Genomic DNA, 26,666 nt, shown 5'->3' on the forward strand with positions numbered 1-26,666 from the left:
CAACAGGGACAAGAAAAGTGGAGGGAGAAGGGTGGCTTGTTTGGGGAGTGGCAAGGGGGCAAGTCAGCTCAAGCAGGAACTTCTCCATTTGGCCTCAGTTTCCTGTCACTTTTTCTGCTCTCATCCCCAGCCTCCTCCCTTCAGTTTTCCACATTGACGGTTTCCCGCTGGTTAGTTTGTGCATTTGTGAAAAAATATTTCCTTTTATTTGTATCAAACCTGCTGCCTACTAATTTCATTGGCGTGTTGGTTCTCTGCGTAAGAGGTGAATTTCACCCTGTATACCTGCAGATTTGTGCATTTGCTGAGACTTTAAAAGTCTTCCCCTGGAGGGAATCCTCTAGAAAACAATCATCCTCTCTATAACTCAGTGAGGGACATACCAGCTGTACTGAAATGTCAGAAGGGTTTGCACAGCTGACAAGTTTCTCAAAATGGAGCATGGCAGCATCTCCATAAATTCTCGTTATCCAGCCAAGTGCAGCAGCTTAATATAGACTTAGTAAAAGCTTTCGTCCCACTGTCTCTCTCGCACATTGAGATCACCCACTGTTACAGGTCCTGACAAAAACATGAATTCAGGGATTTAACAGTGTGTAATACCCTTAGTACTGCAGCATTTCATAAATCGTTTTCCACAGGTTTGAAAAAAAATGTCTGACTTCAACCAAGCTTCTGACCAGGAAGTCAGAATCGAGGACATCGATGAAGATGAAATCTTAGGAAACTTATCTCCTGAAGAGCTGAGGGAGCTCCAGTGTGAAATGGAAGTCATGGCTCCAGATCCAAGAGTCCCAGTTGGAATGATACAGAAAGATCAGACTGAAAAAGCTCCAACAGGAAACTTTGACCACAAATCTCTTGTTGATTACCTGTATTGGCAGAAGGCATCAAGACGCATGCTAGAGGATGAGAGAGTTCCTGTCAGCCTTTTACCATCTCAGGTAATAAGCAAAAATCACAGCTGTTTATTATTTATCTACTATAAGATTGTCAAATATCAGGGACCTCATAACAATAGGTTTGATACTTTTGTCTTCTTCTCTTGCCAGTTCCTTCTGCAAATGAAATCACTTTCTTGTGTATGAATTTAAACTCAGTCAAATCTTGTTCAGATCTAATTGGAACGATAACCCCCTACCACCATTTTTATTTTTACTTCTCCCACATTAACTACATTTCCCAATGTAAGAAAGACATTTTTATTTCATCAAAACCTGTGACTGAAAGTACACTGTATAAAAACTAGTCACAAAATATAACTTAAGCTTTTTATTTCTCCATAATATAGATAATGAATATAGTGTAGACTAGTGTGATTTTTTTCCTAATAACTTGAATATACTGTAATTCAAATGACTTAATATATTCTAAAATGAGATCATAGTATCACACTGAAAATGTCTGTCTTTTTGACTATGAATTAGTCACTATAGTCAGCAGATGTAAATCAGCCAAGTTAATGGAACTACTCTGGTCTATGCCAGCTGAGGATCTAGTCATACAACCCTACATGAGCCAATTCAAGAGTCCAACTCTACTTGGTAATGTGCTTAAGCACATTCTTAAATCTCAGTGACTTAAAGTTAAGCACATGCTTAAATACTTGGCTGAACTGGGGCCAAAGTCATTATACAGACCAAACTTTCACTCACTATTAGGGGAGGTGTGTCTGCATAAATACATCAGGATTAGGACCTGTAGGAATTTTAAATGATTCAAGGGAGAATCATTGGGTGACTTGTTAACCAGCAGTCCAACCTTATATAAGATGTTCATATTCTAGTACACATCAGTACTGTGTATCACTGAACTCCAGTAACAGTTTTAGTATCCTGATAGATTTTTACAAAGAAAATAAACTGTTGCTTGATCATGCTGGGCCTTTAACAAGTTCAGATATAAATGTCCTTCCTTTTATACCCCAAGATTTTGAAAGTTTGGGGGATGGAGGGGGTTCTTTAGCCTCTACTGTACAGAGTAGAGATGGGTCTGATTTGCACAGTTTGGATCTGGATTTGAACTATTCCAAAGTTGGGAATTGTGTGGGTCATTCCCAGTTCCACATCAAGTCAAATCCATACTAAAATTCTGAGAGGGTGGGTAATACAGCAAACCAACAGTGACAGAGAGAGCCGTTTTAGTCTCTGTTCTATCAACACAAAAAAGCAGTCAAGTAGCACTTTAAAGACTAAAAAATAACTTCTTAGGATCTGAAGAAGTGGGTCTGGCCCACGAAAGCCCATCACCTAATAAGTTATTTTTTTAGTCTTTAAAGTGCTACTTGACTGCTTTTTGTGTTGATAGTAAACACATAGTGATTTATGTATATTTCAGCATCCCCTACTTCAGATTCTGACAAACAGCAACATCCTCTGGTACAAATGCAAAGTGCACTTAAGGATTGTCACTACCATCTGCATCCCTTGCTCTTATACTTTCAAACAGCCAGACCTGTGCTCCTTATTTAGGTATAAATTCTCGCCAGAGTCCAGGAGAGTTTGAAGCTGGTCAGAGATCCAGGATTCCTGTCTAATTGCTTACTAATAGCAAGCTGCAGACAAAGTGAAATGAGTGCTTAGTAGCAAAATCCAGTGCTTTCCCATCAAGAGGAAAGGACCAGAACAGGAAATTGTACATGACAGAGATCATCAGGGGAAGTGGCAAACTTTCCTGGTGGCAGCTGAGCAGAAGCAAGTATGATGTCATTACTGGTGCTGAAAGCACCAACCTTGAATCTAACAATCAATGTTCAGAAACCACTTTCCCAACCCCAAACAAATGAACTTGTATTCTTTTACATCCCCAGTGGTGCCTCCTGAATACTAATGCTCCAGAGAAACCCTGATCCCTAAGGCATGGACATTGATAATTCTACCTGTTATTGTGAAGTTTTCCTTTTTAATCTGCAGAAGATAGAGCCAACATTTATCTCCAGTTTTTTGCTACATGAAAACAAAGATTCCTATAAATGCAATAGACAATGCATTGTTACATTAGAGACAATTTGGACTGATCTAAAACCCACTGATGTCAACAGAGAGATTTCTCTTGAGATCCGGACTTTATATCAGGACCCTGAGTGATCGCTGAACAATGGTATTTACGTTAGGCATTATTGTTCATTCATACTCAGGCCAGATGTGCTAAGAACATGGCTTCTTTTTTCCAAAAGTATTCTCTCGTGTATTATGTGAGGGGATAACAGATGTTAAATCCATGTGTTATATTTTTATTTCAGTGCATAATTAATATAACAAAACTATTTTAAATTATTTCAGCTCTTAGCATTTTGTCTTCTTTAGAGAAATACTGAAGAGAAGTTTGAAGAAAATACTGTGGAGAGTGACTATGTTGATAAGAAAAATAGTGCAGGACAGATTACAGAAGCAGACAGAAAAGAAACACATTACAAAAATGAACAGGTTGTAGAGACCAATCCTCATTCAGCACAAGTGGAAGAAACAAATGAAGAAAGAAACTATAAAGAGACAGAAGAAGAGGAGGAGGAGGAGGGGGAGGAAGAAGAAGATGATGAAGATGAAGATGAAGATGAGGAGGAAGAGGATGATGAACAAGAATCAAGAATTAAAAAGCCATATGGAGACGAAAACAGTAACAGTGACCAGGTAACTAAGAACCCATGTACAGAATCGGGAGGAAAGACAGAAAACCAAGAAAACGATGAAAAGAAAGTATCCAAACTACAAATTCCAAAGAAGTTAGCTGTAGATACTAGTTTTATTAAGTTGAGTGCAAGACCTTCAGGAAACCAAACCAATTTAGATGAGAGCTTGGAGAAGGTCCGAAAAAATGATCCAAATGTGAAGGAACTCAATCTGAACAACATTGAAAATATCCCAAAGGAAATGCTAGTGGATTTTGTGAATGCCATGAAAAAAACCAAGAATGTAAAAACACTTAGTTTAGCTAATGTGGGAGCTGATGACAATGTAGCTTTTGCCTTGGCCAACATGTTACGTGAAAATAGGAGCATCACTACTCTAAATATTGATTCAAATTTCATCTCGGGCAAGGGAATCGTTGCTATCATGAGATGTTTGCAGTATAATGAGACGTTAACTGAACTGCGTTTTCACAATCAGAGGAACATGTTGGGCCATCAAGCTGAAATGGAAATTGCCAGGCTTCTGAAAGCCAACCCTACGCTGCTGAAGATGGGCTACCACTTTGAACTTCCAGGCCCCAGGATGGTTGTTACCAATCTGCTCAGCAGAAATCTTGACAGACAAAGGCAAAAAAGGCAGGAGGAGCAAAAACAGCAGCAATTAAAAGAGCAGAGAGAGTTAATAGCCATGTTAGAAAATGGACTAGGGTTGCCTCCTGGGATGTGGGAAATGCTTGGCGGACCAATGCCTGACTTAAGGATGTGTAGTTCAATACAAGCCCCCAAGCCACCGGTCCCTAAAACTATGCCTGTGAGCAGGAAAACTGAACAGGCAAGAAAGCCAGCCCCTGAAGAACAGAGCAGTGAGGAACCTGCATCCTTCAAAATGGTCAAACTCAAGAGAACTCAGCGCAAGCCCACTATACCAGAATATGTGGAACCAGCTGAAAAAACAAGTCTGAAAGACGTGATCAAGACTCTTAAACCAATTCCAAGAAAACGACCCCCTCCTCTGGTTGAAATAACCCCAAGAGATAAGCTCTTAAATGACATTCGTCAGAGTAACGTTGCTTATCTTAAACCGGTAAGTGTGTGTGGAACAGAAGGGTACCAATAGGGAAATATTTTGTAATTTAATGTAAATAAAATCTAATATTCTATTTTAAGGACTTCTGCAAAAGTATCCACAAAAATTGTGGGCATATTCATATTCAGGCTCAAATATATGTTTTCTGTATTTAAGTTGGCATGTTTGTGAACAGGTTTTGAGCATTAGTCTCGATATGCACAAATGCAGACTTTTGCACAGGCAAATTAATGCAACCACAGATTTTGCAGGTGCAATTATTAATTCCTGGTGAAGATTTGGCCATTATGCTTTATGGAGAGATTCACCACCCTTTTATAATTAGGTACATATGTCTTATGGAATTTTGATAAAGTTTGTTAGCTGCCTCCTGGGCTGTTATGAGCTGTAAAATGAATTCATACTTTAATTCACACCTTACATTTCAATAATAACCAGCCACAGTTTTACTTATATATGGTATTAAGCCCAACCTGTTGACCTTATATAGGAAAAGCTCTTCCTGAGTGTTCTTTGGGAAAAGATAGCAACACCCAGACCATTATTTGCCCATAGAGATTTTTCATGCTTAATTTCATATTATAACTAGACCAGTCATAAGGACCTCTGAATAGTCATCTGTAACCAATCTAGTGCAAAGTCCCAAAGGGAGATTTCAAGTCTGTGTGCCCACAATCTTAACGGTAAGAGAAAAGAACTTAACCCAATAGCTAAGTGAACAAATTAGAAAAAAATTCTTGTGTGTGTGGGGGGGAAAATCTTTCAGGGTGCAAGTACCAGCAGAAATGATTTCTTTCTAATCCTCCACATGTTATACACAGAGTTCATAGCAATTTTGGCCAATCCTACAAGGTTCTAAGCCTCATAATAATATTTACTAGCACATCCCATCCAAAGATCTCCAGGCCCCTTACAAGGGGAGTATCATTATCCCCATTTCACAGATAGGGAAACTGAGGCATAGGGCGGAGAAATGACTTGCCCAAAGATACCCAGCACATCAGTGTCAGGACCAAGAACTGAACCTGACCAGTGCACCAGCCTTAGTCCCCTGCCTTTCTATGACTCCCTTTCCAAATGACACTGGGGGCAGTGGATGGGATATAAACTCCCACCAATATGATTTGGAGTTACAGAGGCTCAGCACCTCACCCAACAAAGCCCTAACTGCATACCTCTAGGGAGAGTTCATAGGGAGCTTTCCTCTATCAGATCTCATATAAGACTGTTTTTTCTTGTAAGTTTTTCACAGGAACTCTTCCTTACTTTGCTTGAGATTATCAGGATGACATTACAAATGGTGACACTGCCATTGGCCCTTAACTATGTCTGTATATTCGAACAATTTTAGTGCATATGCCATGACTTTTGAAGTGCTATTTTGCTAGACAGGCAAAAGTGGCTTCTCTGAACTGCTCTGGTCTATCTGGTATAGGACATTTTTAAAATTACCTGAGTACATATCCAATAGAATCAAATTTCATCTACCGTATTGTTCTATAGGGCACAATAATAATAATCTCCTTCCCTATAGGCCTTTAAGTATTGTCTGGACACAGCCCTGGCTGGGATAGGTCCTGTTTCCAGCAGGAGTTGGACTCAATGACCTCCTGAGGTCTCTTCCAACCCTATGATCTATGATTTTAGTTAAAGTTTTTAATAAATAGATAAAAATCAAACAAAAAAGACCAGGGTTAACTTCATTTCTGGCATGAGCAAGTGTAACTGCATTGAAATCACTTGAGATATGTCCTCTTTTAGCGGTGGTGAATTTGGTTTTATACATGCAAAATGTTAACAGTGAGCATACATTGAACAAAGTAATAGATCTGTCCTTGATCTGTAGATGTCACTACAGTGACTGGACTTGGTCCTGTTCCTGTTTAAGTCTGACATAATTCTTAGAAACAGGAGTAGCATCTGGGTCTAGTATGCATTTTTTTTACAGACTACGGAACAAAATTATGAGAAGGACTAATGATTTTTGGGTGCTTCCAATTTTGTGCATCCAACCTGAAATACTTTAAAGAGGCTAATTTTCAGAAAGTGGTGAGTCATCAACCTTGGCCCCTTTCAGAAATCTCAAGTTGAACACTCCAATCACAACCTCTGTTTTTAATATTCTGTTCTGTTGTCCTAGACTCTCATATGGACCCTGTAGTCCTTTACTAGATCAGGTCCATTATATTTTGTAAAAATAATCACCCTCTGGAATCGCTTGTGTGACTAAGGAATGCTCCCCTGGGCAAGAGTGTGGAGGATCCAACTTAAAAAGTAAATTACCAAAAGGTGCCATTACAGTGGCTCACGTAATTGACATCCGCTTACTAACTACTACTTCTGAATTGTTTTCAATTCATTACTTCTTAAAAAAAATCTACAAGCCATATTTTGGTCTCATTTACATTTGTAGAAACTCATGGTACTGAATGCAATTATTCAGGCATGACTGAGACAAGAATTTGGCCTGGTATGTTAATAAAGAAGGTGAGAGGTCTTAACCCTCCCCTCTTCCCCCCCCCCCGCCCCCGTAAGTTAAAAGTTAATGCTTCCACTAGGCCCCTAAGTCATATCATGGGGTGTTTCTTATTATTAGCATTACCACTTGTCAGGGCTCTTTCCCCACTCTGGCACTCTGAGTGCAGAATATGGAGGCCTGCAAAAACTTAAACACGTTGTCTGTACAAAGGCTTTACTTGAACAACTTCCCAAGGTTGCAGACCATCTGGACTGTGGAGGATAGAGCTACCACCAACCCAGTTTTAGGAAACCCTTTTAACCAGGCAGACACATGGGGGAATGTCTCCCTGCAGGGTAAACTCCAGCTCTATTCCTCCCTTACAAACGGCTTGAGAGCAAAGGGAGCTGTAACTTCATATTCAGCTTGCTAAGGCACGTACACAGATAGGCCTTCTCAGGACACAAGTGACAGATCATTTGCTTAAAAAAAGTAATTTATTTACAAAACAAGAGGAAATAAATCATACTGGTTGCAGCACAGAGAAAATAGTACCCTGGGATTCAATTTAAAAATTATAGGAGAAAGAAATTGTCATTAATCAAAGCCCACCCCCCCTCCAAATAAATAAATGAAAATAAAACAGAGATAGCTAGTCCACGCCAAATTCAAAATAGCCATAATCTGATCATGTCTAACTCCATATTTCCCTTCTACTTACATCTCTGTGGCTGACTTTGAGATGTTCAAGATATTTGCTGGATTCATTCCAGCTGCCTGGGAGGAGAATCCTCTCTCCATCTTCCCTCTGCATCAGCCAGCAGACAAAGACCCCTTAACCTGCAATTATTCTCTGTTCAAAAAAGTTTTTCTTCCTCCCATTGCCTAACCTGACCCCATCTGCTGTGAGTTTTCTGTAAGGGTTAACCCTTTCCTTGTGTTCATTCATAACATCACTACTACAATGGCAAGGATTATTCAGAGACTACTGACCTTTTAAATCAATTTTAGTGTTGTATCTTGGATCCTATCCCTCTGTTAGAGCTGTTCTTAGCTGTGAGTGCCAACACAGGTCAGATTGGCAGAAAATCACACAGTCACCCAAACTCCTGGTTTGTTCCATGATTACATTTCTTTAAGCCAGCAACAAAATCGAACTGCTGGATCACCATACCATTCTCACCACGGAGAGATAGACAGTCCCTTTATGTTCTCCATCCTATCTGGCCACTCTGAGAATTTATCTTGACTTTGTGATGTGTTTATATAATCCCCCCAAAAAACCACATGGTTACTCCTAGTCCCAAAGGGTGTCACTTACCACTCACCAATTTGGCACTCTGGATCTCACACCAAAAACAATGACAGTCGTCCATTCTCTAATAAATTAACTGAAGATTTATTAGTTAATAAAAGAAATGAGTTGTTGAGAAGTTAAAGCCAGTCAAATATATTAACAGGCAAGTCAAAGTAAGTCAGAAATGAAAAGCTTTTCACGGTTACCCAGAATAACTTTGGGGATCTTCTTGTCCAGATATTCCAGCCAGTTAGAATCCCACAGAAGACAATCTGAACTGTCTTTTTCCACATGGGCCAGTAAATTGCCATTCTGAAATATAATGAGCCTTGCTTTGAAGTTAGAACTCTTCTTTATTTACATTTACGAGGCTCCAATCACATTCTATGAGCAATTAATTACGGTATATACCCAATGTAAAAGATAATGTAACAGCAAACAGTCCATTAGTTTTCATGAAGTTCACACATCAAGTGTGTTTTTGTTTTAACACTAACAAATACACACTTTGATATGGGGTTCACCGGATATACAGAATGTAACATGATAGCAATTAGTAGCTTATAGTGAAGACAATACCATTAACATTTCCTTTGAACTAAAATAAAATACTGAAAGACCTATGATGCTTCTTTGATATCTATTAGCATATGAATAACAAGCCGTCTTGTAGCACCTTAAAGACTAACAAATTTATCTGGTATTGCGCTTTCGTGGCTAAGACACACTTCCTTAGATTTATCAGAGAGGTAACTGAGTTAGTCTGTATCTTCAAAAACAAGTCGTCCTGTAGCACCTTATAGACTAACAGATATTTTTTTATTTTTATATCAGGAATAAGGGGATTTCGAAGTTGGTGAGTTCCTTTCGAAAAGGAGCCCTGTCTGGACAAGCCGCGCGGCTGCAAGTCGCATCAATTTCAAAGTGCTGCAGCTGCCAGCATTCTAATGAGGGGCTGAATATGTATTTCAGCGCTTCATTAGTAAACTTTGAAATGGCCATTTGCATGCCCATTTCGAAGTTCTGGGCTAGTGTAGACACAGCCAGAGGGATCAGGAACTGCCTACTGAAAAAGCTTGTGTGCACCAGAGCTACAACCTTATGAGGTTAGCATGTCTCAAATATTTTCAGCTGGATCTAGGCCCACGAGCTACACTGGTTAATCATGGAGGTCAACCGTTGCATGTATAGCTAAGTGTGTCTTCCTGAGCACTATATCAGTTGTTGCCCAAGGTACGAAGTAAAGCAATATTCTCTTCAGCCAGTGGCAATCTGTTCACTGAGGCACCTAGACTGCTGCCCCAAGGACCAGCCTTAGGGAAAATGACACCTGAGAAGGGGGTGGTGACTGCAGGCATCCTGCTGCCAGGAGGACAAAGAGGGAATGTGTGAGTGCCCTGCAGCGACCTTTATTCCCTCCCTCCCACCTCTCAGGTGGGAACAGCTCTTCTACAGCCTGTTGACCATGAAGCGCAGCTGCTCACACATAAGACTGGCCCTGATGGCTGTGCTCAGAAAAATAAAAATCAAAGTCAGTTCAATTCCCTTGGATCCCAACCACACATACATTTGTGCAGCATTCCTCCTGCCTGGGGAAACAATTCCATGAGCAACTCTTGTGTCTCAGTATCCGAAAGGCGCAGTTTAATCATGAGAGAGAGAGATTCCCAAGAGGCACCTGTAATTCACTGAACAGCAAGCTGTTTGCAACCAGCTACACACAAAACAGTAACAGGCTCAGATTGGAACCCTTTTTCTTTTACTCCCTTTTGTAGTCTAAAGAGGGACAGAACAGAAATAAAATACTCCCAGTGGACAGGCCACTGGAGTTGGATTCAAGCCCAGTGAACGCTGTTCTCAACTCTGCCACTGGCTCACAGCGTGATCTTGGCACATCACTTAATTCCTCTCCAGAGCCTAAATATCGAGGAGTCCTATGACAAAGGACTAACAGATTTATTTGGGCATATGTTGCTGTAAGCAAAAGCCTACTTTGTCAGATGCATAGAGGGGAAATTACAGAGGCAGGCATAACTATACCTTACTTAATGTTTATATTAACATATCAATATAAGTAAGGTATATTTATATTGATGTGTTAATATGTTAACATATATAAAGTATAGTTAGACCTCTCTCTAATTTCCACTCCATACATCTGACAAAGTAGGTTTTTGCCCATGAAACCGTATGCCCAAATAAATCTGTTGTTAGTCTTTAAGGTGCCAAAGGACTCCTCATTGTTTTTGCAGATACAGACTCTCACAGCCACCCCTCTGTGACTTCTTTCCAGACTGTGTTTCCTCATCTATCATATGGGGGATGAGAATTCCTCCCCTCTTTATCAGCCCTCTGAGATCTATAGGAACGCACTGCATCTGAACTAAGTGGTGTTATTGGTTGCTATTTGATTTATCAAGCCATAAACCCCAGCTTTGTGAATGCTGAGGGAAAACAATGTGCCAGGAACTTCTTAATCACTATATTCATAGGATTTCTTGTTGCATATCTGGTACTTTGATGTTAGTATGTGATTACAAGTACACTTATTTTTAAAGAGAAGAGGGATAAGCCAGATGTCCTTGCTATATTAACATGTCTTCTTATTGATCTTGTACAGGTGCCACTACCAAAAGAGCTAGAGTAAAGCACCAGATTCGTCTGCACGAAACAAGTGGAAATAAAGACTATTCAAGTTTTACCTACCATTATTTCAAAAGGATACTTTTTTCAGCAACAGGAGGTAGATATGAACATGGGGGAACAATGCTTGTAACATGCAGTCAGTTCATACGATGATGAAAAAGGGTGGAATGGAACAAATCAATGCTAAAAGGATTTTCATTAGTTATCAAGTGACAATGACAACCTGGTATAACCTGTCAGTTGGATTCTGGCCTCTGGTTTGTTCATAGGTGTTTGCCCAGGAACAGCAATAACTTAACAGGTTTTATAGTTTGTTAGTCAACTCATACGTAAATGAGACTTTTTTCTGCTAGTCTCCTGCCACACACGCTGCCTTATTGTAACTCACTTTCTTTACATGAATGCAACTTCCTTCCCTCCTGCAGTCCACAAAGTTGTATGCCACTGCTCTTTTACAAACATCACACATGATCTCTGTCTAAACAACTTATATTTTCACTGCAGAATTATTTCTAGTTTTAGACAGAGTAACCATCAACCAAAAAAAGCAAAAATGGCCTGTTGAAGAAAGAGCACAGTGTGCATTTCTTCTAAAACAAACTGCATCAATTATGAGAACAAAACAGCAGTCATCTCTGCAGATAGGTGGAGGTATACAAATTTAAAGGCACAGTGCACAGGGGAAAAAAACAGTTTAAAACATACTCCATAGAATGTATTCAGGCAAGTGTAGGATTAGCATTTAAAACACAAAGTCATGAGCTGTTCTGGGAGCAGTGTGATCATTCTGGTAGATTCTCTCCGTCCTTCTTATAAACCTGAACCATATCTCCACCCGCAGGCTTTAGGCCACCCATTGCAGTCACTTGCTGAGACTCGACTTGGACAGTTTCAGAGGTCCTACAGTACTACTGATTAACTGGCCAGCAGAAACTGAGTATTGGGGAGCCTCTTCCCTCTGTGTGGGACTCAAACTGCCTGCCAGATTGAAGAAAGCACCGAAGGTCTCATTCGCATGGCAGTCCTCATGCTAACCTCAAACTGGAGGTAACTGTCCTTACCCTTGTTGCCCAAGTTAAGGACTTCTAAATATTCTGATGAAGGAAAATGTTTTAAATAATCAGAGCTATGAACCTTGATTCTGTACCACTCAAATGCAGCAGAATGTGCCTGGGAAAGGAAAGGGGTTATTTCTGGTGCTGGGGAAAGGTATCTCTCCCTTCGCATGTTGAATCCTCCTCGGTTTCTAAATCTCTTTTCTTGATGCTTTCATGAAGCTAGTGTAGTCTCTCTACTTAAACTGCTCCTTCCCTCTTGTTGGTTACTCTCTGCTTGAGTCCAGTTTCTAGTTCACCTCTTGCTCCCTACAAAATATCTCCACCCAGACTAGCCTCATGCAGTACATTGGTAGCCTCCTTTACCTCTCATAGCTAACGTCAGGTTGATCTATATAATGTAATTTGGGTAAAATTAGTAGTGTATCTCAAGTTGACATAGCTTAGGTCTACTTACTGTAGAGTCCACACCACACTGGGTGAGCAGAAGAAAGTCTCCCATCCACTCCCTTTACTCCTCTTGTTCTGCTGGAGTACTGGAATTAATTGTAGAGTGATTGACAGTCTATTTACATTTATACTAGTTGACCCCCTGACTTTGTAGGGTTTGATCCTGCTTGAAGCAGGGGGCTGGACTAGATGACCTCCTGAGGTCCCTTCCAGCCCTATGATTCTGTGAACATGGATTACAGCCCCATTGATCATGTCCCTAGCAAAGACATGGCCTAACACAGGGCTGAGTCTTGCATGTCTTCTCTTTTTTTGTCTGCCTACTAGTGCTGCTTAGTTCCCCCTCTGTATCTGCACATCCTTGGCCATCCAATAGCCCAGCCTCTCCTTTCCACAGCTTCCTTGCTTGCTCCATCCTCATTCTTCCCCTCTCTCTCCAACTGCACTCTATATAATATCCTGTTAGCCAGCCTGAATCTCTTACACCATCCATGCTCCTTCCCAAACCACTTTTCTCCCTCTCACAGCTTCATAGCCTATTGCCCCCACCTGGGAAACAGTTGTCCTCTTTTGTCAATCAATGCCATCTTTCAAATGCCCTCTGACTTTGTTCCCCTTCCCTTCCTTTAACTGTACTGCTGTCTCCTATTCCCTCCTCACCCATGGAGCTACATTACTTTCTTCACTGCTAATACCACTGCGGAGTCCCTATCCCCCCAACCCTGTTGAAGGTGACAGCTAATCCTGCACCCCATTTCTGACAGCCACTTAAAGTTCTTGCGCACCAGAGCTGGGTCACGTGCAGTGTCTTTTAAAATAAAATGCATGTCCCTCTCTTCTGTGCTGATTTAATGACCCAATGATTCCTGCTAAAGCCAGCAATATTATGAAACTTCAAGGATCAGATGCTGTAGGTTTTGCTTTCCACACCCATTTCTCTCCAACCCCCAGTAGCCAATACTTGCTAACTGGTACAGCCTGTGTTATCTTGTATAGGAAGGTGGCTGTTGCTTCTATTTCCTTTGAGGACAGAGACACACCCTTTTATGTAGTTTATATAGCCATATAGTTTCATCTCAGCTCCTTTTAAAGGCCTGAGGGGTTGGGGGAGAGAACTTCAGCAAACTCCCAAACGGGGCAGGTAAATCAGTACTGTATGGGTGCCAGCAGGTTAAGTCTGACTTCTGGGTCTGTATAAATGCAGGGGGAGGAGAGGAAAGGTAGGAGTCTTCTCCCTTCAAGCTGCAGCTTTGTAGAAGTTTAATTATGGAGGGATGGTGGGGATTGGAAACTGAGAAGTATCACAGAAGGTAGCTATGCTTGAATTTGCAGTTTTTGTGCAGCTTGGTATATAGTAAGGCTGGAACTGAAGCAGATGTCCTAACTAAAAAAATTGGTTTAAGAGTACAAGACAACTAAAACTTACTCCCCCAGCTTGGTAAGTATGCTGTTCTTCAGTAATTGCAGTTAGAAGCAGCCATACCCCCTCAGACATGTGCCCACCCCACAAGGAATACAGACTTAGGGCACCACTGCAACTCACTATGGCATGGTCAAAAATCGATTCCCTTGTAAAACAAAGAAAGATAACCCATACTTCATTGTGTCATACTTTCAGAACATATAGAAGCTATAACCTTAGTTTAAAAAACCCTTAAGTTTGTCACTTAAACTGCATCATGTTAATGTCAATTAGTGCAATCTTAATGTTCACCTCTCCTGCATTTGATAAATAAATGCATTCTGTTTTAATCAACTGTTAGTTTATTCACCTTTTTTAAAATTCTACAAGGTAGCCATATATTCATGAAGTCATATGCTAACATCTTCTGTAAGTGGAACAAGAATACACTACAGGTACAAGAAAGGAACAGGTCATTGCTGTTTAATATATACATAGAGACATACTTCTAGTAAATACTGATCACTTGAGAATATTTGCATGGAATGAAGTGTTCAGACAAACAAGTCATTCTGAAGAGATATTGTAGACATGTATGCACGCACCCAGACATGACTTTTGAAGGTTTATGGGATATCTGCTACACCTGCCATGTAAGTCAAGTTCATTAGATAAACACTTCATTTGAAATAAAACCCTAAAGAGGAGAGATGCAAGAGTGATGGTTATACGCTATGTAAATCTGCCTAAGTTTCCTTGTGTAATGTATAGCTAGCACAGACTGCACTTGAGCTATGGTTAACTCAAGATGCTTGTAAAGCAATTACTTTGAAGAGCTATTGTTACAGAAAATTGAAGGCGTTCTAGAAATATTTAAATGGTTTTAAGTCTGAAATCCAGTCTCATTGCCATTAAGCAGAGCCACAAGTTAATGTTAACAAGATGGAGGTTTTACCCTTTATTAATGGCAAGTGTCTGAGCATATGGACAATGAAGTAGGTCCTAAAACTTCTTGAAGGGGCAGGTCTGTTATTTTTAAACCAGAACTCTCATATACCTGGAGCCTCCTTGTTAAGTCTTAGAATAGTCATGTCCCCCCCCTTCCCCTAAAGCCTCCTGCCACACAAGTGTAAATTGAAGAAATCTCAACTCTACTGAAGGCAATTGAAAAGCTTCCTGGATCTAACAGAATCCATAGATTACCACTTATTGAATTCAGTGGAATTTGCACAGGTGTTTTGAGGGTAGAACTGGATAATGGGGGCTATATAGTTTTCATATGTTGCTGTTTAGATTTGCATCACCTGTTACAAGCAATCCTACTTTTTGTGAACAGGCTAAAAAAAAAAATGCATGAGGTGAGGGAGACCTTGACTAATGTGCTCAGGTTAATTTGCTCTTCCCCTTTGCTACTTCAAATAAGGTGGCTTGAATATAACGCACTTGGGGGAAAACAAGTAAGGTAAGAGGACACCCTTCTAGAGGTTCTTTGAAGAACTTAAAAATTGGTAGAGCTTTCACCAATCCTGACTTTGCCAGGTTTATCATGCGACACTGGCAGCCAAACAGTAGTGCCTCCCCTCATCACTCGAGTAAAGTGCATTATGAACACTTAGACAGGATACCAGCTACCAAGAACAGATTCAGAGACTAATTCATGTTTGTTTACTCCAGGAAACGTGTGTGTGTGTGTGTGTGTGTGTGTGTGTGTGTGTGTGTGTGTGTGTGTGTGTGTGTGTGTGTGTGTGTGTGTGTGTGTGTGTGTGTGTGTGTGTGTGTGTGTGTGTGTGTAACACAAAGACAGTGACTCTCCTCTCCAGCGGAGCCCTGAATAGCTTTATATACCTGTATCTTGCCATTAATCTGTACAGTGTGTGCATCTCAGACAAACCGAAAACAAGCTTTTGACATGAGTAAATAGCCACTGAATTCCTGCAAACAGAGAACCAATATTACATGCACCTTATTCTTTCACTTTAGCAATGTAATCTGCCAGTTTGTTGATGTTCTCTTCCTGCTGTTCAAGAGCATCGAGTACGATGCCCATCGGGGTCTTCTTCAAGCCTATTCCTTCCATTTTATTCTCCAGTTTGTTCTTTATGTTCCGAAGCCTCAGAGATGCATGGATAAATGTCACTAAGAACAGAAACACGTTTGTTAAATGAGGCATATCTGTTAATACCAGGCACTTTACTGCAACTCACAGCACTTCAAATGAAAGCACAGCTCCTTTATAAGTGAGCTAACATCCAAAAATAAAAAGCTGGAAGCCCAACACAAGTACTGGTATGGTTTGCTTAAGAAATCACCCCTGTCCTACTGCCAGTATTGTTTACTGTTTTTAAAATGGATGACTAGAGAGACTGCTAGCAAGTGAAATTTGAAGTAGTCTTGGAAGTCAAATAGTAGGAAGATTTACATCTGAAGTTTTGAGGCTTTGAAAATTGTCTACCAAAATGAAGCTGAAAATTAGTTCAGAGTGAATAACCTGAGCGTTAGTACTTGTCATTAAAAGGGATGGGATGGGGAGAAAATAAGGTATTACTTACACAGTAGAGGAAAGGTTATCCCAAATATGAACACCATGACCCCTCCAAAATAGGATATCAGGAAGTAACTAGACAGCAGGATGGCTACCACAAATGCAGTTGGGTACTGCTTCTTGAACTTGCGAAGGATGTCTTTGTTGTGTGATGCCCACACAAAACCTGTAAACACCAGGACTACCACAGTGCCACCAAGGATCATGTTCAGTGGGCTCAGAAATCTGGAGAGAAAGTGAGGAAAAATGTTTGAGCAAGATCTTTATTTTATAAACAGCATTCAGTTTGAGCATCTCGCTATTACATGCGTAGGAAAAAGAAGACAGTTCACATCCCTGTGCTTCAGTGCCTCAAAAATAATGTCTGCCCACTTCTGACATTCACACATCATACAAGAGACCATAACCCATTGGTAAGCGATGGGCTGAATTAGCATTGTTTTAGTGCATATTTAACCACACTACTTTCCCTCCCCCTTGTTTCTGCAGGAGTTCAGGGCTCACAAAAATAAGCGACTCAACTGATCAGAGAATCTTGAAGGGGGAGGATGGTGTTTAGATTTTTGTCATTCCTGAACCCTTGCTAAGCAGCATCTGACAATCACGCCAGACTGTAATAGCCTAGTACTTGCTGGGACTTGTCTTTTCCATTTGTGGCTTAAATCAGGATCTAAACCTAGTCTCTAGTGTTGAAAAATGCTAGGGTTTAACCTCCTGTACTGCCATCTTCAGATAAGGTTCAGACCACGATTTCATTTGTGTCCACCCCAACCTATAATACAGAACACATCTTGGACTTCTATTTGTAGTGTAATTCTTCAGCTAAAATAAATTTAAGAGATTAAATGGTATATCCATGACAAAAGCCCACTCCCCTGCAAAAATCAGGCTTTTCTGTATTGCTTTGTAGGGAGATTAGTTTTATCAGCCTTACAGCAGCAACAGTAGGTAAAATGTGTGTCTCAGCATCTGAAGGAACTAGGGGCTAGGACAGAGGCCCTGATGAGGTCTAGGAATGTTCCAACTTTGACAAAATGGTCAAGGCTAAGGTTTAATGTTTCTAGAGATCTGTCTCATTTGACAGATTTTATGATTTACAGTCAACATCACCCAAGTAAGTTGAAGTCATCTGGAGCCCTACTGTATTAAAATTGTTTGTTACTGCAAGTCTGCTTGTAGCTTTGATCATGCTGATGCACTTGCTCTGGTTATCAGCACTTTCAAGCCACCCTTCTGGAGAAGTCTGCAGATAGTTGTTCCCACAGGTGTGTCTTGGACTAAACAAAGGATTTATGGAGAAGTAACGTAGTTTTCAAAAGGCACAAGATTTGTTTTTATCTGATCCAGCAAAATGGACATGACTCTGGTCCACTGAGTGCTCCAATTCTTGAGAAACAATTGCAAGATCAGCCTACTGAAGGCCCATAAGACAGAGTTGGTTGTGAGGCGAGGTTGTTAAGAACTCATGACCATAAAGCACTCCCTCCCCCTTGGGGATCTGAAGGATTCTCAAGCCAGTAACCTTGTTGGAGTTATTTGGTAGGCAGATTGGTCCCCCGCCCCCAAAATAAAGGTACCATGCCCCCAAAAGAAGAGAAGCCTTGGACAGAAGGGGCTCTCCCAGACAGCCCTCAGCACATGCCACACAGGCCTTCAACTTCTATTTCCAGGGCTAGGGCTCCAGCCACTGCCGCAGTAGCAACAGCTGAGAGCCTTGGGCACTTTTGAATCCGTGGGCCTGTACCAGTTCCCCTTCCCTCTCAGCAGGCCTATTGACAGAGCAATCTTTGCTAAATTTATTGGCTTGTGTGTAAGTTCTTGTATTAATGCAGTCTTCATGATCTTACACCCCAGGACTAAATAGGCTTGCACAGGAAGTAAGTGTGTGGTAACACTCACAGCAATTACACTGCAGCAGTTTGAGGAGACAAAGCACATATCTTTGCTTAGGCAGGCCATCCTTTTCTGGCAACAGCACAGTGAAGGCAGGGAACTATTTAGCCTGCTCAGGATGGAGACAAACATGGGGCTCCACTCAAGAAAGGCAACAGCAAGGAGCCTGAGAATGGGCATCCTTACTGGGATACAGAGGGGAGAACAATAGGTGTAGTTGTCCTGAACTGAGATAATCAGAAAATGAAAACCCTGGGAAAGGAGTGAGTTCCGGAATAAGGTAGGAACCACAACTACTCACACCACTCTTCAAATACTTGTAGGCCCCTCCATCTGCCTCTACCCATAACTTGCTTAGCTTGGATTAGTTTCTGCTTATGGAGTGTAGTTTCCTATGTCTATTAGCCACCCTACTGGGCCAGATCAATGGGCCATCAAACCCAGTACTTTCACTTTCCAGCGTCAGATGCTTCAAAGGGAACAAACAAAATGAGTATCATACAGCAAAGCATCCTGTCGCAACTTTCATCTGTTGGAAGTTATGGACCACCTGGAATATGGTGGTGTATCCCTGACCATCTTGGCTAAGAACCATTGATGGACCTTTGCTGCATGAACTTATCTGCTTCTTGTTTGAGCCAATTATATTCTTGGACTTCATAACATTCCCAGAAAGGAGTTCCACAGGTTGACTATGCTTTGTATGAAGTAACCATAAGTTCTGTTTCTATGACCTAGATGATCCTGGTTTGCCAGACAAATGGGGTTCATGCAGACTCAATGGCCTGAAGTACTAGAACAGATAATCTCAGACTGCAGCTGCAATGCTAAAAAGCTAAGTGACTTGCCCTCCCACTTCCATGAGCAATAAGTTTGGCTCCTTTCTTTGGAAGACTGCTACAGCATATGGTAGCTTTTATAGCCTGTCCTCAACAGCCAACAAAATACATCCATTTCATAAACACTATCTAATTACACTGGCAGTGTTTGTATCCAGTAGTCTGACAAAGAGTTCTGTAGGAAAGGGAAAATTAATGGGTTGTTTTAAGCCAAAAGGGGTCTCCAATTTCCTCGGTAGGTCAGCTGTCCCAACAAGGATGGGACAACTGGATTGAAGATAAAAAACCCAAGTAAGCTGCCCACCTGCTCCTGTTACTCATACTTGAGCTGCAGCCTGAGACACAGGAACACTGATAGGCAGGCCTGTTTGCAACACTTGAGTCACTTGTAGCCAGCCTCCAACTATATTTAGGTTAAAATGTCTCTTTAGCTTCCAGGGTGGAAAAAGTGACTGGTGCTACTCTGGGCAGGAGTTATTTTGATTTGTGTGCTATTGCAGCAGGAGGTGTGATCAGATTACACTAGTAATTCTAGTATAGGTTGAATCTCTCTAGTCTGGCACTATCTGTAGTCAGTTATTTTAGTTAGCGGGACAACCACTTATGGGTGTGGCCCAGTTGCCCTTGATCCCATAAGGTTTGGTTAGTCATCAGTCCTGGCTCTCAGTGTTCTTTGCTGTTATTTAGTTCTAATTTACCCTAACTGTTTAAGGGCTAAAGCAGCAGAAATGTAGCATGTTAAAGACTTAACAAAATGATTTATTCAGGGATGAGCTTTCCTGGGACAGACCCACTTTATCAGATCATTTGATCTGAAAGTGGGTCTGTCCCACGAAAGCTCATCCCCAAATAAATAATTTTGTTAGCCTTTAAATGTGTCACATTTCTGCTGCTTTGTTTTGTTGGAGTGCAGACTAACACAGCTACCTCTGTGTTACCATCCAAGGGCCAAGTAAACAGTGGAAGTCTTGGTAATGCTGCTGAACATCGAGCTCCTGTCATCTGGCAAATTCTCTTGTCCAGCACCACCAGTCAGGTCCCAAGAGCGCAGGACTAGAAAGGTTCACTCTGACAGCCCAAGTGCTTGTTCTGTGAAGTCATCTCCTTCCCCTCCACCAGGGGGATTAATCTTGTTAACCTTGATGGAAAACCACCAAGTCTCTTTAATAGTTGGCCAGTGGCCATGTCAGTTCTCCCAAGATACCGCATGTAGTGAAGTTACATTCCATATCAACATTCAGAGGCTTTTATTTATTTTCCCACTTTGAGTTGGGGGTGGGGGTCATGGAAAGCGCTTGCTCCCAAACATTAAGGGAAGTATATTTTTCTCCCCAATTAACAGGCTGTTTATACAAAATTTCTATTTTATGTGGTTTAAAGTTGTATTCTCGGGAGTTTGTGCAGTTTTACCTCCTTGGCTGGAGAGACAATTGCAAGAGACCACACAAAACAACTCTCCTGAGGAGAGTTATTTTGAAGTGGGATTAATTGCAAAACATACAATGGAGCAGTGAGTGCAAGTATTCAATGAGATCTTTCAGAGCCACACGAAGGCAGATTTGAATAGCTGCTGCTACTAAGAATATTAATATTCATATTGTGAGCCACATGGTTCACATTCCCCAATGCAGTTAAATTCAATATTCTGATGTTCTACTTTAGGTCTTTCCTCTTTATCATAATTCCATAAAGCTACCTACATTATGCAGTATTGCTTCCTGTCCCCAGCTGATGTAATGCAATGCTATAAAAGGATCATGCTCAAAATGTCAAAGAGACAAGGAGTCAAATGCAAAGGAGACATTTCACATCGACTGTGTTCTGCTACCTGAGAGCATACGTCAGACTCGTCATCACTTACTAGGTACTGCTAAATTTAATGCCCTCCCTGATTGACTGGAGGATGAACACATGATCAGGACAATCCTAGTTTTGTTCACATAGAATACAGTGTTTGAGCTTGAATACAGTTAGGTTTTCAACTTAGTCCAAGATATCAGTGTATGTGACAAGAGGGTTCTGTTATCGGTATTGTATGGGAACAGGAGTACAGCAAGTGCTCCTCTGCAACAGTGGATGCTTTCATGTAAGATGCCAGGAAACAGAATGGGTATGGTTGAATATTTGTGCCCCAAGACTGGTAGGTTTGATTGGGTCCAGGGAAAGGAAGAAGTCAGGCAACATCCTGAGTGAACACTGTGGGGGGCTCAGATTGTTGGATCACTATGACTTGTGGCCTTATTAGACCCAGACCAGCAGGTTACAAGTTGGTAGTACAGCAGTGCTGGAGGAATTATAAATAGCTGGGCAAGAAAGCGTGTCTGATCAGTGAGTTTAGATTAAGAAGAGATATTCAGTTGCTGAAATGTGGATTTTAAGACTGATGGTTTACAGTTACCTCCACAGGATGCGAACTAGGATTTTCCTAAGAGTCCACACACAATCCAACATGTTTAGATTTTAGGGCCACATACCATGCTACCCGTCATTCTGGTAAAATATGCTTCATAGTGGCCTGATCAAGAGTATCAACTATGCTTTACCCCTTTTCCTCCCCACCCCCAAAAGAGTGGTCAGTAGCATGGACAGGAGGTTGCTACTGAGGAAACCAATCAGCTGGGCCAAGAATTCAGGTAGTCTTTTTGTAAGCAGAGTCAGAGCAGATTAAGCAACTGTTTAAGGCCCCCATTAAGTAGTATGTGTTATGGCAGTACCCCAAGAACATTCCATGGCAGGGCCCACAATGGGCTAGCAACAGCGCAGTTTGTAAGGTAAGGATGGCAGACAGCGCTCCAGTGAGTTTGCTCTTTTACATGAGCCCAGGCAGAGGACAGGGTGAGGAACAGCTTTTCACAATGGGGATGCTTTAACAGAGCTAGACAGAGCCTGTGCTTTAATTAGCAGCTGTCACACCTGCCAGCTGGTTGTGCTTTGCATGTGACCTTACTTCACAGAAGTCTTAACTGAAAGAGTAGTAGAACCTCCATTTCTTATTCAGAGGAGCAAAAAGCTCTGTTCACTATGTCCTGTCTGATTAGGCTCACCCTGAACCCTATATGCTTAGAGGGAACACAGACAGCCATGGAATGGAATCTTATGCCTGCATTTCTCTTCCCTCTCCACACCCCACATTCCAGTAGATTGGTTGTCATAATGGTGCTTAACTCACTCAAAAGTCAACTATGTCAAGACCGTCCAGGACCAAATTCTGCCCTCCGTTACGCTTATGCTACCACACTGAAGCCAGCATAGTCTGCACAGGTTTAACTGAGGGCAGAATTTGGTCCTGTCCATTTAAGGAAGCCTGAGAATAAGGCCAATACACTTCTCATCCTTAGTTACCACAGATGTGTTATTACTGGGTGAGATGAGTCTGTTGAATGTTTCAGTAACTGGCAGTATCCAGAGACCAGAACTTCACAGATATGAACAGCTATTGAAACACCATCTGAAGAAGAAAATCCACAACCACTGGATTGCTGCCCAGTGAGCAATTAAGCATGGTGAAATTAGACAAATGACAAAGTCTATGACTTATCAGCACAGCTTTTAGTTGTCCTGCTCAGCACACCAAGTATTTGAACTGGTAAAGTCAGTCAATCTATTTCACATTAGAAATGGCAGTTTTACATAACACACTCAGAGGCATGGCCTTCTCTTTTCCCGTTAGGGCCTGATCCGCAGTAAATTAAGAGTTTTGCTATATAGTTCAATGGCCACAGGATCAGCACTCCAAGGAAGCAAAGTCTTCATGCAGTAACAATCATACCTCACATGCACAGTGGGTGTAAGAGGCAGGGGAAGGCAGTGCAATCCCAAACTGCCCAACTGCCCTCCCCCACAACCCCTCCACCCCCTTCAGCACAGCTCCTGTAGTTTCCTGGGGCTGCCTATGCTTTAGCCACACTGAGAATGGGGCCATGCATTGCCCACTGAATGATGTCCTGCCCCTATAGTTGGGTCGGCTTGTCTCCCCTGAGGGCCCTGGGAGGGCCTCAGGTGGAACTAGTGTGCCCCAGCCCTAGGGACAAGACTGAAGTGGCGGGGGGAAGGGAGAATACATACATCCAAGACAAATCATTTCAGAAAACATCAGAACAATTAACTTTATGGATCTCTGGAGCATGCTCTCTTAGCTTTGGGGTTTTTATTGGCAGAGATTCAACACACACAGAGCCTAAATAAATGAATGAAGTAGGCAATATTTTTTTCCAGGTACAAGATAATCCTTATTTTAGAAAAAGGAAGTGAACAACCAAGTCTTGTATATCTGGTAAGGATCTAACTGAAGAGGCCAAACAGATTATAGTGCTGTCAAGATCCTTGGCTGCAAAGTGCATTATGACCGATTATCCGCCTTTCAGAGCCACACAGAGGCTTCAAGTAATAAACAACACCTCACCAACACACAGAATTGTATTGGTTTTCTGAAAGGTGAGATGTTGCATCACAAAGGTTCACAACCTAATGCCTTTGTTAGTCTTTAAGGTGCTACAGACTGTTCATTGTGAAGCTACAGACTAACACAGCTACCCTACTCAGCTATAAAGTAGTTGTAGTTTAGTATGTGTGTTAACTTGGGTAGACTAAAGTGAAGTAAAAAAAGTCTCTGGGGGTAGCTATTTGAGACTGTAATTTCAAAAAACAAGCAGCAGGTGCCACAGGCTTGCTTATTGGAAAGTGAAGTAAGGCTGCAAATTATGCTTAAAGAAACCCCAAGTAGCTTGCTCAAGGGGACAGAGCTGGGAAAACAATCCAGGAGTCCTGCCTGCCAACCCAAGGTTCTAATCATTTGACCACACACCACCACCTATATACCTAGTTACCAGCAACATTCACACTTAGCATGGAATCAAATATCTTCTGCCTGCTCTGCCAGTGCCATAATGCAAAGTAAACTATCACACATTTATGAAGACTGAGACCAAGTTCATGAACTTTCATGAGGGCTTCAGATTTGGCCTATGTTACCCATCTCAAGGAGTCTGATTGGATGTAGGTTCTTTGCTTTAGAAAGTGTTCACTTACAATATTAAGCCAGAATGATAGATCTGGCATCTCTCCTACAGGTTGCAGAAAAGAGATAGTGGCCTAGCTCACAGGCTTACTGAAAAATCTTCAAAATTGGTCCCCTGTAGTTTATGAACAAAAGACAAATAAAAAGCCACCAGCAGCCAACCAGATGCCCACCCCTTTCACTTTCTATTTTCAACTTGCTTGATTCTATTATATGGCTGGTACATTTTTAACACTTCACTGCTAAGAAAGGAGTTAAATTAAAAAAAAAAAAAAGCCATTATGAAGAGAACTACACCACGTCTGGGTCATAAACTCAATGCCATCTTTTGAGACTATGCAAAAGAATGTTTTTGACTAGATATTAAGGTCTAAAATAAACACATCAGGGGAGGGGCCATGGCAGTAGCATACAGAGTAAGAAGGAAATAGGGGAGTGGAAAGCTGTTCTAGGGCTTCTACCACACAGTTGTGCTTGACGAAGGAAACCACACACCAGCAAAACTGAGTCACACCCTTTTCTTTGCCAGCTATACAGTGCCAGATGAGCAGAACTAACTCTTGTGATTTGAATTTGAAAATACTAACATATGTTTGCCAACTCCCTTAATACAGCCCAGCTCCTTTAGTCTTGGCTGCTCATGCACTGTAGGCATCATGGAAACTAAATAAGGCCCTCCTGTCTCAGAAACCTGTCTGTGCCTTTGCCTTGATAATTGTGCGGCTTCAGTTACAAACACTGCACAATGGGGACGTGTGCATGAGCCATTACACGGCCACTAGTGTTTTCATCTCAAATACCACCGATAACTGCATTGGTTTAACTCAATAGCCCAGGGGTATGCTATACCCATAGCTCCCAGGGCACAACATCCTGAACCCCAGCCCTTGCTCCACAACCCCTTGCAAGCTGCAGACCCTGAGCTCCCTTCCTTGCAGCGCGCATGGAGGACTTGGGGCGCTCCAGACCCATCCCCTACAGAGCAGAAGGGAGACGTCCCCAGACTCACCCTACTACGGAGATGACGGCGGCCGCCAGCAGTAGGTAATTGGTCTGGTAGTACAGCAAGTTGCTGACCACCCTGTTGTTCCATTTGGAGACATCCTTGAAATCCGGCCGCGCAAAGCGCTCCCAGCCGGGGAAGAAATCTTCCCAGGCTCGCAGGGGTGCTACTTGCACATCCATCTCTCTCCCATCCGGCACCGAGCGCTGGCGCACGTCAGCTGGGCAGGGTTAAAGAGCTCTCGGCAGCAAATCAGCTGGGCGGGCTGACTGTGCACCGCGCCCACATGGTCTCCGCTCCTTGCTTTAGAGCGGGGTGGGCGGCTGCTCTAGCAACGTGAATGAGACGAGAGGGCAAGCGCACAAGAGCGGTCCCGGCAATGCCACGTTCTCAGCAAGGATTCTGCCCGAGGTCGTCTTTTTGTGCGTCTGCAGAAACTGCCTTTCAGGTTAATCCCCAAAGAGCCTGCCCTTCCGTGGGTGAGAGTGGAGCAGCTGCGGAAGAAGTGTAATAGAATTACATTAGTGAACCTAATGGAGAATTGTTGCTAGCTTTTAACAGCGCAGTCCCCAAGAGAAATCTACAGTCAGGGCAGGTTATGAGCAGTCATGGGGCTGTCCAATATACGTTAATACAGCCGTGAGCAAACTTTATGTCGGGCCTCACTTTATGTCCCTTGAATGAGCAAGCCCCCAACCTTTCTGATGTAAGCCAAACGGACAGTTATCCTCATGAAAAAAATTGTGTATAAAAAGTAAAAATGTATTGATCAGTATGTGAAAGTGAGTACGCATATATAAAAACAGTAATGTATTTCAACATTTTAATGAGGTGGACCCTCCTGCATCCCCTCATGAAATTTCAGCCCCCCCCCGGCTCTGCTCCCCTCTTTGCACACCCTTGCATTAGTGGGAGGGTGGAGCATAAGGTGTTTTTTTTTTTAAACGCTGATTAGCCAAAGATAAATTGAAGAAATGTTTATACAGACTTAACGATGATATAACGTACAGGTCTGCCAATGCCAGAAGAATTTTACAAACTGCCAAAGTAAACAAATTTGGAATTTTTAAAAAGGGTCAAATAAATAGAGAAGAAAGGTGGATGTAAATTAGTATACTGTGAGGTGCTGATTATTTGTGAACAATATTTGACACTAATGTATTTGGTGTTTTCTAGAACATACTGGCCATCAAAATTTAAATTAGCATGTTCTTGTAATGAAAATCAGTGCATGAATTCTGAACTGTTGGTGTTGCAGGAATGTGCTTGAATTTGAAGTGACTCAGGCAGTGATGGCTCATTCCAGACCACAGTACTGTACATCAGCCATTGTGCTACGAGAAATAATA

At 41.8% G+C, this 26,666-nt stretch overlaps 2 protein-coding genes across 2 annotated transcripts; one reads left to right on the forward strand and one right to left on the reverse strand.

The window, feature by feature from the left end:
* Positions 1-510: 510 nt before the first annotated feature.
* Positions 511-15,802, forward strand: LMOD3 (leiomodin 3). The gene is made up of 3 exons (XM_075005035.1): positions 511-944; positions 3,306-4,712; positions 11,091-15,802. Exons 1-3 carry the CDS (start codon positions 654-656, stop codon positions 11,115-11,117), a joined length of 1,725 nt encoding a protein of 574 aa, XP_074861136.1. The 5' UTR covers positions 511-653; the 3' UTR covers positions 11,118-15,802.
* On the reverse strand, positions 15,703-25,531 carry ARL6IP5 (ARF like GTPase 6 interacting protein 5). The gene is made up of 3 exons (XM_075005036.1): positions 25,324-25,531; positions 16,573-16,790; positions 15,703-16,159 (listed from the first exon to the last, which is right to left on the reverse strand). Exons 1-3 carry the CDS (start codon positions 25,497-25,499, stop codon positions 15,987-15,989), a joined length of 567 nt encoding a protein of 188 aa, XP_074861137.1. The 5' UTR covers positions 25,500-25,531; the 3' UTR covers positions 15,703-15,986.
* Between the last annotated feature and the right edge of the window lie 1,135 nt (positions 25,532-26,666).

The sequence above is a fragment of the Carettochelys insculpta genome, chromosome 11, assembly GCF_033958435.1.
Source record: "Carettochelys insculpta isolate YL-2023 chromosome 11, ASM3395843v1, whole genome shotgun sequence".
Lineage (NCBI taxonomy): Eukaryota > Metazoa > Chordata > Testudines > Carettochelyidae > Carettochelys > Carettochelys insculpta.

What these genes read in the sequence shown, in the direction of transcription:
- LMOD3 (XM_075005035.1), top strand. Translation starts at nt 654, where the DNA reads ATGTCTGACTTCAACCAAGCTTCTGACCAGGAAGTCAGAATCGAGGAC. An exon ending in TCAGCCTTTTACCATCTCAG is followed by an intron (nt 945 to 3,305) that starts GTAATAAGCAAA and finishes TGTCTTCTTTAG; the next exon opens with AGAAATACTGAAGAGAAGTT. An exon ending in ACGTTGCTTATCTTAAACCG is followed by an intron (nt 4,713 to 11,090) that starts GTAAGTGTGTGT and finishes GATCTTGTACAG; the next exon opens with GTGCCACTACCAAAAGAGCT.
- ARL6IP5 (XM_075005036.1), bottom strand. Translation starts at nt 25,499, where the DNA reads ATGGATGTGCAAGTAGCACCCCTGCGAGCCTGGGAAGATTTCTTCCCC. An exon ending in GCCGTCATCTCCGTAGTAGG is followed by an intron (nt 16,791 to 25,323) that starts GTGAGTCTGGGG and finishes CTTTCTCTCCAG; the next exon opens with ATTTCTGAGCCCACTGAACA. An exon ending in GATAACCTTTCCTCTACTGT is followed by an intron (nt 16,160 to 16,572) that starts GTAAGTAATACC and finishes TTCTGTTCTTAG; the next exon opens with TGACATTTATCCATGCATCT.